The sequence below is a fragment of the Egretta garzetta genome, unplaced genomic scaffold, assembly GCF_000687185.1.
Source record: "Egretta garzetta isolate BGI_Z169 unplaced genomic scaffold, ASM68718v1 scaffold443, whole genome shotgun sequence".
Classification (NCBI taxonomy): Eukaryota; Metazoa; Chordata; class Aves; order Pelecaniformes; family Ardeidae; genus Egretta; species Egretta garzetta.
The window spans coordinates 464,508-478,552 of record NW_009259109.1 but is presented as its reverse complement, the minus strand read 5'-3'; the positions used below and the strand labels follow the sequence as shown (position 1 = coordinate 478,552).

Sequence of the window (14,045 nt, the reverse complement as noted above, 5' to 3'; positions counted from 1 at the left end):
CTGCTAACTCACTGAACACACGCTGGAATGAAACAGAAGTCATTTATATATAAAAAGTATTTTATTTTTTAAAATTGTGTGTTCCTGGCTCCTCTTCACTGCATTCAGACTTCATCTTCTTCTGCAAGAGCAAAGCACGCAGTTAGGAAGAACATTGAAGACACCAGCGGGAATCACACGCAGCGACACGGCGAGGGAACCAGCGATCACAACAGGCCACGCACCCGGCACGCGTCCTCTAGGATCGTACGTCCTCATGCCAGACTTGAGATTAAATGAACAGCATTCACGTTTTCATCTACTTTGTAAATCTCAAGCATCTGAAACAGCTTTGTGTTTTACCACCCAGAAAATCAAGAGCAGCAGTGACGAACCACACACGCTTCCACAGGAGTTCACCAACGGAGTCCCACTGGCTCTAAGCTGTTACTTACCCCTCGCTCCTGAGTTAAGGTACTTTGCATGTTGCTCCACACAAGATTTTAAATATCTGAAGTTCCCCCTTGTAGTTTAAGTGGTAAATCAGAGGGAAAATTTTATTAACTCCAGCTCTGCAAGTTAGTTTATTTCCCTAAATCACTATCTGCTTGCGCTCTTGTACGTGCAGATTCATCTTCCAGCTTACTTTGAAAGTTCAATGTTCGTTGAAGTATTTCAGAGAAGTAGCTTTTTAACAACTTCTAGTTAGATTAACATTTGAGAAGCAGCTGCTCTATTGTTCCCCTTTTTCCTTACTGACAATCACCCACCCCACTCACCCCCCCTGCACTGGAGCCCGGCCGCAGAAATGGTTATTTCGTGTTTGACCACCCACAGCATCCAGAGGACAGAGTTTATTTGATGCTGCAGGGCTGAAAAGCCTCAAACAATGGCTCTATCTCAGCTCTACAAAAGAAAGATTCAGAAATTTTCTATAAAATTGAGATTAATCAAGGGCAAATTTCAGGCAGGAACTACATAATACATCACAGGGCGATAGGCTACTGAGCTCTTACAGCACTATACGGACATCAACTACTTACTTGTTCACTTCTTATCCTGGTCCCTCCACACACCACTGGGCATCATGCTGGATGTGCTCATGCTCGGCTCCTGAACTGCAAAACATTCAGAAGTTAAGCTCACAGTGATCTTGGAAGTCTTTTGTACAAACCCACATCTAGAAAGGTTATTTTTAACCACTGCTGGCAAAGTATCAAGCCCAGATGGCGCCTGGGTGCTTAACCCCACAGCTTGACAGCAGGCACCAAGTCCTACCCCGCACGTCTCCTGTATCTGCTCGTACCGATTTCTCAATACCCACCGGTTCAAAGTTACTCAGCGACTGAACATCAAGTGTCCAGAAGCCCTTGTTACTTCACCCCCTCAGAACAAGACTAGAAGGTATGCTTACTTCCCATGGATGAGCACTCCGGTTTCACTCAGCTTTCATCTTCACCTAGAGGATAACAACTGAAGTTATTATACTAATACACAGAAAATTCTGACCATTTCAAAACTAACTTAAAAATAAGGTTTTAAGATACATGGACTGATTAGTTATGAGGGGGAATTTACAAATTATTCCAAAATACTAAGTGGAAGAATAAGGGGCAGAAATAGGCTAGCCTGAACACTTGCAGAGAGATGAAGGAATATGCAGGTAGTTGACTCAAGAACTGCACCTTGTCTGAGCACAAACCGTAAATCACCAGTCTGAGTACAATGAAGTTTGATTGCAGCCAGAGGTATACTATCCCTTATGTGAAGGCATTAACAATTTTGTCAAGCTACTTCAACTAGTTTACCCTAGTTTGCCTCCTGCAGTAATGCCCTCTCTCTTCCCCTTCGTGAAGGAGTGCAGTGTCCCTGACTCCTAGCAGCCCTCAGGTTCAATAGTCCTAGAAGTGCTTCAAAAGCCAAAGGAAGACACTCGAGGTTAGCATCGTCAGTCGTCTACTTTTATTCTCGGCAACAGATTCTCCCCTTCTGAAGACCCACCCTTCTGCTGTATAGCTAAGTTGAGGGCAAACTGCAATGCTCAGCAGCGAGGGATGTAGGGGTACAAGGCTCTGTGCACACCTCTAGTTGGGAGGCAAATCACACCATGGGCACGGTGTGATCTGACCAGGCAGGGCGAAGTTCAAGTTTAGTCTCAAACCCACCACCTGGGTTTTATCATGGCCCTCAGGAGCATAAGTATAGTATGCACGTTTTGTTTTCTATGCCATAGCAACAAACACCATGCATAAGGGATACTATATCTTTGTGCATCCTTTTAACACTCCAGATTCACTTGTAGCCACACTCCTCCCAACCCTCCCCAGTTAGCTCTTCAGTACTGGTGTTCAAAAGCAACATTTATAGAGATGGGGTATTCACAGACCACTGCGGGATTGCACAGCCAAGTCCTAACGTGTCAATCATTACCTAGCAGCAATGACAGAGGTGGGAGAAGGCCAATCTCCCTTTTTTTCCTTTTCCAGTAAGCAGCTATTTAAGAGCCCCACTAGCTGGTATGGAGAGAAAAAAAATCTGAAGCTAATTAGCCGATTCCAAAGTTGCTAGTAGTGGAAGAAGCCAAGTAATTACCCGGAACAGCATACTTTTTATGCATCCTTTCCAACATGCTTAGCCTCATTTAACATAATGGAACAAAACGCTGGCCTTCCTGATCATGTCACTGCAGCTGGCAATGATTAACAGAGACATGCAACCCCATTACTGCTCAAGTCCTAAAGCTACTCACAGGCCTCAGTGTTTAGCTATGGGGAAAACTGCAAGCAAATCAACACTTTGTAGGCTTAATGTTACAGTAAAGCCCCCATACACGCTATGCTGTGCTCTCTCCTGACAGCACCAATATCTGGATCTGAGGGCCTAGCAGGTACGCATATGTATTCTGACACCACACTTCTGAGCATCCGATAAACTTTTGAGAAAAAGTGTATTTCACACACAGATAAAACCAAGATGAAACACAATGCGAGCACTTAATGTCATTTCTCGTACCCACTCGTTACAGACTGACTTAGCGCAGACGTGACTATTTGCTTTTAAGTTAGCTACCGCACCAAGTTCCATTACTGCAGACAGTCAGAGCTGGTATGAGACCCATGGTTCAGCCACAAACTGCTTGCTCCAAGAATGTCAAAAACCTGCTAGTTCAAGTACGTAGAACAAGGCAGATGTGCCAGTAACCCCTCCACGACATTCCTGCAGGTCAAGTCAAGTATCCAGAGCACACTGGAAAAACTAGTCAGATCTGAGCACTGGTTTAAAGATTAATAGTTCAGTTTTGCAACGTGACAGTACGCATACTGCCATCAGTTTTGCTACTGAATTCCAGTCACAGGTAAGAGTAAGCCATCACGAAAAGCCAAACTGACTTTGTGACAAGCGGTGTCACTGCTTGACTAGCTGGAGTTCGGCTACACTCACTGTGGTGTAACCAAAGACCTGTTGTTATGATCCTGCGGTGCAGCTGCTACTTCAAGCTTTCAATGGAACATGAAAAGATAGCTACAGCAGAGGGCAAGGCTGTCCAGCAGATCCCCTCTTCACCAGCAAGAGTCTTGCCTGGAAGGTAACACAGAAGGGTCCAAATGTGACAATAATACCAGAGACAAGTATGCAAAGCAGAACTTTGCAGAACAAGCGGGAAAACACATTACAACACTTCTGAAATAAATAAACTGAACATCAGACAAGAGCTAGATCACGCGCTGAAACGAGGGACCTTGAAATTCAGGTTCAAGAGCTAATGCAAAAGAGCTGGAGATCAGCATGTCTGGATGTCTGGAAATGTAAGCATGTTAATCCTGAAACACTACGTTCAGTATTTCTAATAATGAAGAGTTTAGAATTACATCCCCAAGACTGATGAAAAATGAAATTGAGCGTTACACTACCAAGATGACTCCACGAGGCAGAAATACAGAATTTCATCACTGTCAATTAAAGGCAGAGGAATGTGTTTATGCTTGTCAATCAAAGATTAAAATAAAGACAACTGAAATGTCCAATAAGCTCTAGGAAACTACTCACGGGGATATTCACTCAAGCACTTATTTGTATGTCCTCAAAAATATTCCACACCAGTCTCAAAGCTGACTGTATTAGCAAGCTGCAAGTGCACACGAGGCTAGAGCAGTGATTTACTAACGCATTTCCTACCGAGCCAAGACTCTACGAAGGGATGCGCTGCAGACTGGCCATTTTGTCACTACAGGAAGTTTAAACAGTCCTTTTCTAGGCACTGAGAGCACCTATTTGACTAGTTTAAGTGAGTGTAAGATCACATTCCCTCTTCCCCACAGAGCTCATTCCAAGAATATCTTCGTTACATCGGAACTAAGAAAAATCCACACAAGCCGAGTCATATGTACAAAGGAATCGGGTCTGAAAATACTTATCTAAGAATCACAGTAAGTTGCTTATTGACTCTGAACAAGACAAAGCTTAAAACCGAAAACCACGCAGCTTTGATGCAAGCTTAACATACAGGTATGAAGAGTGCTGCACTGTAATTCCACAGTCAGAAGTGTGATGTCAGAATACCCACAGTATAAGATTACATAGAAAGTCACCAAGTTATATTATATTGCTTGTTACCTACCTGTACGCAGTCGGCAATGAGAATCTTGGAGCAAGCAGGAATACTACATCCGGGTCCTAATGTCCATTGCCATTTGTAGTACTACGTTCCTCACAGTTATGAACTGCAGAAATGCTGGCTAAGTGCAGTTATGTAGCAGGCCACTAGTTTTAAGTGTAAATTGCAGTCTCAAACTCCAGCAAAAACTTGCTGCCACAGTAAATGGTTGCCAAGGAGAAGCCAAGAATTTTTCTACCACAAAAATACCACAAAATCTCAAAAGCAGTTTCAGTTTCTCATCAGCTGTATAAATGATTAGTGTAATGTGTCTACACCAGAAGATAAGATTATTCTGTATTCATTTCTGAGAAAGCGTGAAGATGTATGTATAACGATACCAGTTTCTACATGCTGCAGTTTTTAGAGATCCAAGTGTCAAAATGGGCTCAATTTTGATACAGCAAGCTAAATTGCAACAGCCAATGTCCTCCAAGTCCAGTACAAAAATGTGGTATGTGAGCCAGACCATCCAAAAACAGGTCTGACCAACGAAGCGCTTCTCTAAGTGGTTTTAAGGATTCAATTATATAAATCTGATTTTATGAAAATAGTCCAAAACCTCATAGGAACAGATCAAAGGAACATATAACTTTCTCGCCTCCCACATTTAGCAACTTTATCAGATTTTAAAGTTGACATGTTTGCCAGCTTTTAAGACACAAGGCGTAAAGGTCTTGAAAAGAAGTTGGCTAGTTAATTGTAGGCCTCTTTAATACATGCAACTCAAAGCAGAACTTGTTTTAGAAATTCTGCTTATGCAGCCACAACAAAGCTAAATTATCCAAACTTTCAGATGTTTTGAAAACTGCCAAATCTTTCAATAGATTTACTAATCATGGTTTTGCAACTGAGCTATTTTTAATACCTAACAACAGTAGCTTACGTACAAAACAGGGGTACCAAAAGACAACCTCTGTAAGGTACAAGGACATCAGCATCCTTCACTCTTCCAAGTTACAGAACTACAAAAGAACATACTTTAGGATATGCACCAGCATCTCTTTAATAAAGAATGACATGTAATCTGAAAAATAAACTGAAAAAATTAATTTAATGTTTACGTTCAGAATTCCCCATCTCAGACACCTTCACCTTTTGCGGGTGTCCCACGAACACCCTCCAGAAAACATATGCATTATTTAATACTACTTCAATAAAGCAAATTGCATCAGTACTGCTGATTTTTACACTAAGTATCCAATACAAGTACTCCCAAATACTTGGTCCGCAGTTTAGGAACTGCCAATTCGGAATTTCCTGAATAGCAGTTCTTTGTTGTAGCATGTTACCAACCCCCAAACTTTTCTGGGCAAGTAAGAAGCGTTCACCAAACAAGCTGAGTCGCTATTTAGTGCGCTTAACATTCCAAGTCAGTGTTACCTGGTATCAGCATTTCACAACATGCTATTTTTTTCATTTAAGGAGTAACAGCACTTACAGTGAGTACTTCAAGAGGGATCATCTGCACTCTAGAATACTGCAATCTGACACTAAAGTTTTTAACCGCAGAGGAAATTTAGCATAGAATTTAGAATTAGCCAATGCTTAGCACACGGAATGGAAAGATCTTTGGAAGATTAAAGCTACTCACAGAATGCTCGGTAGTTGGGGAATCGTGTGAAGGTACAGCCAAACTAAGTTTACCTACTTTGTGCCAAGCAGGTCGATGTATCCTGCATTAGCACCAAGGTGTTTTACACTGGGAAGTCATGTTCCCAGCTCATCTGGTACAATGTAATAATAAGCAAAGCAACTACCTTATCAATGAGTCCAGAATGCTTTGACATTCTTCTGGGGCTTAATGAAATGATCAGCAAGCTAGCGAATTCATCAAATCTTCTACAAAAGAACCTTAAAGGGAGTTTATTTGCACTGTGTAGTATTAACTATTAAACTCCAGATTCAGATACTACTTTTGATGCATTATCTCCAAACATCAATAATAAAAGAGCGATAACCATCATGCAAGCAAGCTAATTTCTGTATTTTACATACAGGTTTTTAGGATTTGCCCACCAGCTACATGATTTAAGGATAGTTCCTGCAGTCCCCATAATACAAATAATTGTCTTCTGAAACTATGCAAATTAGTCCACTCAATTAGCATGAGGACATAAGCAAGTTAACCTTAATCACTTGAGTAACACTTCTGGTCTTTTTGCCAAGCAATTTCAGGTAAGCATACAATACGGAGCAAGGCCAGATCCTGTAATCTCAGACAGCTTAAGAGCATATAAATATCACATTAACAATCCTTTAGTTAGGAAGTCAGCCAATACAAGTCATTCTATTAATTTATTTTAAAATAACCATTGCTAGTCTTCTGCTTAAAGTCTTTAAAAGATTCCAAGCAGTAACTGCCAAGGTGGTAAGTGCTACCATCCCACCACCCATTATCCGTAGCTAAAATATGAAATTCATTACATTACTGCACTGCTTGCAGTGTAGCTTCAATTATTGTATCTTACAGCACTTGCAAGATTTCCATTTGCTTCCTTATTGCAGCACAATTAATGCTCAAAAAATCTGCACCTACTGGAAAGTTAGGCTACTATTTGACCAAGTCTTAAGCTAGAGGCATTGCGGGAAGAGCTCTCACTCTTCACTACAGTTCCACACCCTGGTCTAGTTTGACCTCTATTCAAGACTCTTGGATTACTGCGGAAGGTGTGGTACTTAGCCTCCTATGTTTAACCACGAATGGCAAGAAAAGTTACTACATTTAGTTTTCTATTTATTTGAAGCACAGTAAAAAAAAGTTGGTACACTTTGGGAATTCAGTGGCACAAGGTACACTGCCATCAAGTTAGGGACGTTATACATCAAAAAAACAGCTAAATTTGTTTTGAAACACTGCATTACATAATTAAATTGTACTCGCCCAAACAGACCACTTACAAATATTAGGTCAGTAAGTTTCTAACATCCATAAAAACGTAGCTTTCTTACTAAAATGCAAGAATTAAAAAGTTGGTGTCTAAACAAGACAGACAAAAACAAACTGGAATGAAACTACAGGTCACATCTAAAATCGGGGCTTTTTGTTTGGGCCTTCATATTCTTCTCTCCCTCTACCATATCCTGTTGGTGTTCCAGGCCCCATTCCTCTAGGACCCTGGCCACCCACAGGCCCCGCACCTCCCTGCCCAAAGCGTTCAGGACGCTATTGGAACAGAATTAACAGTTCATTATATGTAGTTGATGTCCATGTGTGTTAAGTATATATTTTTAGAAGGTTCCGCAGTCAAGGTTCGTCGATACAATCACCATTGAGCCGATCCACAGGTACCGGGAACATAGAAAGGAAAAAAGGGTAATTTAAAAATTAGTTTATTGTAATACATGCCTTGAGGTATGTTCCCACTTGATGCATTCTCATACATCTGTTACAAAGAACAGATCCTCCCTGCAGTGCTAGAAATGTAAGCATTAGTGCAGATGTGAATTAACAACTTTTCCAAATGAGCTCTAGCAATTTTCAACCAAGTTAAGGCACATAGCTTGCAAACTTCTCACCTTTAGTGCAGTAAAAGCTTAGATTACATCACTGTCATTTCCAAATAAGCCTAGCCAGAGAACGAATCTTCAGTTCACTGAAGTATGAGCTGACATTCATAAAATGTCATTGTAAACAGAATGCCTACTCACCAGTTAATGGCATGTGCTGCAATAGAGACCATGTGCTTTTCAAGATGGGGTTAAGACTACGGTCTGCTGACTAAACTGCAGAAGCCTTAGGCAGTAACCAAAACTGATTGTGAGCACTACTGGATTGCAAGAAGAAAAAAAAAAAGTGAAAAAAGCTAATGACCAGTGATTTACCTAACCAACGCAATTGCTCGATCAAAAGACTTGCATTTATTAAATCCCACGTACTCCGGAACTGCTGCTGTATAATATGCAAAACGTGTTCAAGGAACTACAATTTATTCAGTGTTTCCAGTTAGAACTATGCACAAAGGGTTGTGTGCATCCAGTCAGTATCTCCCTTCCCACCCCACCTTCACCACAAGCTCTTAGAAAATTCACAGCTTCACAGCGTTGAAAGGTTTCACACCAAGATGTAAAAGCTAAATTACCCTGCAATAAAGCAGAGACTTCAGGTATTTTGACTAGTACCTCTAGTTGCAAGTACTTCGTTCAGTTACTGTATCAGTAGGTGTGATCAGCATTCAATCTACAGAACTGACAAATTATAAAGTCAAAGATAGCTTTAAACTTTCATTTCAAGCAAGCTTTCCACTACTGAGTAACAGAACAATGGTAGGTGGTTTGTTACAAAAGGTATCTGCAACTGAAAATTCACACTTCAAGTTCTTGACTTCTGAAAGTTAGTTTCAATCCTTCCAAGAAAGGAATTTCAGACAGATTGTCTAAGTTCTTTCTGCCCAATTCATGGCAGCTTAAGCTCATCTCCAATTCTGTTTAAAAGATATCAGCCCACTAACTGTGACAGCACTGTGTGGCAGAGATCGCCATCCTAAGAAACTCAAGGCAGTTAAACCATCTTACTGTCACACCTTTTGACCGTATCACATTTTCAAGTATTACACAAGTTCGGCATGCACCTGTACCATGATTTTCAGGAGAAAAATGTACACAGCGTTCACCACAGACTGCCTAACTGTTCACAGAAAACGTAGGAACTGCTTAAGTATCAGTAGATTATATAGATACATTAAGGCCACCGGCACTGTCTACTGAATCAATGATGCTCTGCAAAGTTATCATTCCAAAGATATGGTTCCCCCAAAAAATGGAAGATACCTGACAAGCTACTATGGTAGCTGACCACATTAAGCCAGAGGCCTAAACCCACCCAAAAATCATTTACTTCAGCTTGTGCTACAGAGCGTACACCCTTTGAGGAGGGTGAAAGCACACTAATATCACCACCTAAACCAACATAGATTTCCATCCTACCCATTAAACGTTTCTTTAATCCACATCCATATTGCTTCAGTGTGATAACACCAAGCAGGCTCAAAGCCTGTTCACACATATGGTGTGCCAAAAATAGTACAGTTTGGAAACATACCTCAGAACATGAGATATGCTGTAGCTTTAACAAAACTCTACCTATGTAGTCATGCCCAACACGGAAAAACAAGAACGGGCTCTCATTCCTCTGTGAGATAGGAACCACAAAATGGCTACAAGTCAAGGATCACTGGAATATGCCTAAAGCTAAAAACCAGCATTTCTGCTCTTCTATGGCAAACGTCAGCATACAGAATAAGAGATATGCTGTTTACCATTGATTACTTAAGTTAATCTGCTGCTTAAATAGACAGGAGCGCAGATTTTTGAATTAACAGCATACCCATACCAACATGCATCAATCCTCACTAGGCTTGGAAGGGCCAAAATAAATGCAATGTTACACATCGAAAAGGAGAACAAAAATCTCTCTTGTCCATAAATACAGAACATCAAATTAGTGAAAAGCTATGACATATGTATTTTAATTATGAAATTTGTCAGATTCTCTAGAATTTATAAAAAAAATCCTTCCAAGCCTAACAGTGACGCAGAATTTCCAAAGTCCAATAAAGTCAGTTAATTGCAAATATGCTTAACAGCACATTTGAATTTACTTACAAACAACTTCCGACTGTCTAAGCTACCCATAATGGTTAAGAACTAATCTAGTACTACATACTGCCACACCAGTCTTCATATTCAATACCTGACAAGAAAGTCAGCAGTTAACAGTCAAATTTACTGTTATATCCAAACACTGGTAGCGAACTCAATTCCCAACCGCAACATTTCCCTTGTGCTAAACTAAAGCCACCACAGGATACATTACCATGTCACTTCCCATCATAGAACCACTCATGGCTGCTTGGCCAACTCCTGGATTAGCTTCATAACCTATGCCGCCACCACCTCCGAGAGGTGGAAATTTCTGGGCTGCAGAAGCATAAGGATCTAAGAAAGAGAAATATATAATCATATTCTGACAATTTCTAAGTTAACCACGTGAAGTAATTATATAAAAATTCTTTACCTCCCATGTTCATTGTGGTGGCACCACCCATTCTCATGTCTCTCTCCCTCTGCATAGAAGAAACAACTTTTAGCACAGATAGTCAATTAGCTACTGAAATCCATACCTTCCAGGACATAAAGCACATGTACAGCCAACTACTACCATTTTGCCTACACAAAACCATCACATTATCTAACTTGAAGGAAGCAAAACACATCAATCTTGAAAATACATCAAAAAAATTCCTGAACGTGGCAACGCATCCAAAAAAACATTATGTTTTCACTTACTGGATCCATGTAACCCATTCTACTATAATTCTCTTCCCTCTGTCTTCTCATTTGTTCTTCCATCTCCCGCTGCCGTATCATCATTTCTTCTTCCCGCCTGCGACGCTCCTCCTCCTGCCTGATCATCCCAAAGCAGACTGTTAAACCCCAGGAGTGTAACATCTTCAATACTTATCAACATCACTTGCATGAGCAAATTAAAAGGCACTGAATGATTACACTTAAGCAAAAAAAGATACTCTGTGATGCTCAAATACTCAAGGAAAAACTTACACTGCAGTTCATTTTCTCATACACAAACTGAAGCAGCAATGGTGGTTCTTGAAAAATAGAAACTTCCATATATAAGTCATTTAAAAAAAACCCCAAATGCAACATTGAAAAAACCCCATGAAAGCCAAACCCACCTCAGTTGAATTTCCTTGCGTTTCTGCATTTCTTGGTTATGGAGTTCTTCCATACGTCTCAGTTCTTCCTGACGCCTCATCAGGTCTGCAGAAACAAACGCTTGTCAGCAGCTATTTCACAAACTTACATCCGATGTAAACTCAGATTTGAATTAGATCAACCTCATCTGCACTATGGCAGACTGCTACCTTGTAAGCACTGTTCTTAACAAGCCTTCATTTAAATAAATACTGCCAACTACCAGTTGCTCTTTTTTAAGCCTGAACTCCTCAAGTTAGCAGTAGGAAGCATGAATTTATTCATTAAACAGCCATACATTTAAGCTGGCTTTTAAAGCAAGATGAGAATTCAGAGACAATTACCTTGACGCAAGAGGTTTGCCTGATGCTCATGATAAGCATCTTCCATCTCACTTTCAAGTTTGTCCTTGGCATCTTTCATGTTTTTTGCCACTTGCTCTCTCTGCTGTTTTTCCATTTCATCTAAAGATTTCCACCTCTGGGAATATTCAAATTCAAAACTGCCAGGCTGAGCAAAACGGGGAGGAGTCTCTCTTTCCCTGTGGAAAGGAAGATGCTCATTCAGACTGGGTAAACCTGGAAACTGAAGGTCAGTAAAAGCTGACAAGCAGAATAATCAGGAAACATCAAAGGAGACCTGAAAATACTACCTCACAAGTATGTGACAGAAAATTTGCTGTGACAGAATGCTGGTAACAGTACAGCATTTTACACACTTAAACAGCAGCAGTTAATAGAATTAAATTATACAACTATCATAGCAAATATGGAAGACTCCTGCACTATCACATCCAAGCAAATCTTCCCACTTACAGTTCTACTGCATGTTTATCTTGTTCTTAACTTCTTCCTTAGACACTCCACTGCTGGCAACTGCCAGATGCAAAATCCTCAAACAAGACAGGCCTTTGCCCAAGTAGGTACAGCTGCTCAAAACAACAGCATATGGAGAGATGGATTTTTTTCAGTGCCAACTTACCACCCAAAGCACTATGTTTTAAAGACAAATAGTCTTCATTTTATCTTAAATAGTTTTCAAAATGCCTGAGGGCCAACAGTTTATTTTGTCATATAAAGCAACTGGAGTCCGAGATTCAGTAATTAACGGAACAAACCTAGGGAAGTTCAAAAGCTTTCCATACATTAACAATGTAAAGCATTTCAACATTTTAGGAACCCTATACTAATCTACACAGTTTTCAAAGACACTGACTCCAAAACTGTTTAGGTTTTGATCAAAGCAAGTTATTTTGAACACTTTCTCACACAAACAAGCCTGGCTGGATCTCCCTCACCCTCGCTTTTGTGTTACAATGAACAGGTTTAACATACAGGTCTTAACTTAAAACTCCTACTTAGGAAAATGACTCCTACAGACTCTTTATCTGCTCTTTTATGCCCAGTGGTCAGCTTCACAAGGAAAATCCATAGGCAGCTAATTTTTATTAATCATGGAATGAGTTACAATTTTACTTAATTTCTCATTTCATACGATAAACATCAGCTTGTAAATTCCTTATGGGATCATCAATATGAGATACACCTTAAGTGAGATGACAGCTCTCAGCAACAGGATGAGCACACAGCTGAAATCTGATTTTCAAGAGTTTCTACATATACCAAAACCATCTGTAATTGAGCTGCTATTTAGGCTTTACTGTTTCTTTGTGATACACTGTAGAAAACTGCTGGTGTAATGCTTAGTGAATATACTAAACAACTCAGTATGTTACATTATCTGAAAACAAACTACCACCAAAAAACGAAGAACTGAAAGTATTACTCAAAACTCAAAGCCTGTTTTTGAAAAATTACTCCATCTCCTTCAGAGTCTGGGACAACACTACGTATATCATCTATATACTCTATATACCAAAACACAGCGCCTACTTTTGATACATCGGATTCTTCTGAGCAAGCTTTTCTGGAAGACCATCTTCATCGTCCAATTGTTCCAATGGTTCCACAATAACTGGCCTAGGAGTACTGAACAAAAAAATACTCATTTTACTTTTCTATCAGAATCTTCACTCTGAAAACCGGTAAGCCGACAATTTTATTCAGCTCAAAATCACAAATTGTAAGCAGCAAAATACTTACGTTGTCAACAAAAACACCCCTTCAGTACACCGTTCAAATGCTTTTCTTGCAGCTGGCTTTGATGCAAATTCAACAATGCCTTTTCCTGTTGATCTACCTCGATCATCTACAATCACAACAGCTCTTTCCACTGGACCAAACTGGGAAAAAGCTTCCTCCAGCAACTCGTTGGACACATAAGGTGAAAGATTACGCACTGAAAGAGCAGCAGCATGTGTGGCAAACCGAACACGAAGCTGTCGACCCCTCATGGGGGTATCATCCAGTTCTGCCTTCGCAATTTCTGCAAGAGCTCTAGATTCCTGAGGAAAGTTTAAGATCCAGTTTTAGAGACCCACGTTGTAAATTTCGTGAGAATTAAATGGATGGACATACAGTATGAAAGCCTACCAATTTAATGAATCCAAAGCCTTTCCCTTTGTTGATAAAAACCTCTCCTGGCTCCCCATATTTGGCGAACAGTCTCTTAAAGTCTTCGTCTGTTATATCAGCAGGCAAATTCCCGACAAACAAGCGGCAACGCTGAGTATAGGTCTTCTCCCCGGGTCGCCTCAGAAGAGAGAGGTTTGCTTTAAATCCCTACAAAGAAGCAGAGC

The 14,045-nt window shown here is 40.3% G+C and overlaps 1 protein-coding gene across 1 annotated transcript in view; it reads right to left on the bottom strand.

Annotated features, from left to right (window-relative positions):
* Positions 1-1,022: 1,022 nt before the first annotated feature.
* SFPQ (splicing factor proline and glutamine rich) overlaps positions 1,023-14,045 on the bottom strand; it is a 17,525-nt gene continuing 4,502 nt past the window's right edge. The window contains exons 2-11 of the mRNA XM_009635358.2: positions 13,840-14,028; positions 13,450-13,751; positions 13,240-13,335; positions 11,692-11,888; positions 11,329-11,413; positions 10,922-11,039; positions 10,650-10,698; positions 10,449-10,570; positions 1,394-1,438; positions 1,023-1,097 (exon numbers count right to left, since the gene is read on the bottom strand). Of these exons, the coding sequence (XP_009633653.2) occupies positions 1,418-1,438; positions 10,449-10,570; positions 10,650-10,698; positions 10,922-11,039; positions 11,329-11,413; positions 11,692-11,888; positions 13,240-13,335; positions 13,450-13,751; positions 13,840-14,028 (1,179 nt within the window). The 3' untranslated portion in view covers positions 1,023-1,097; positions 1,394-1,417. The remainder of the gene's footprint in view (positions 1,098-1,393; positions 1,439-10,448; positions 10,571-10,649; positions 10,699-10,921; positions 11,040-11,328; positions 11,414-11,691; positions 11,889-13,239; positions 13,336-13,449; positions 13,752-13,839; positions 14,029-14,045) is intronic.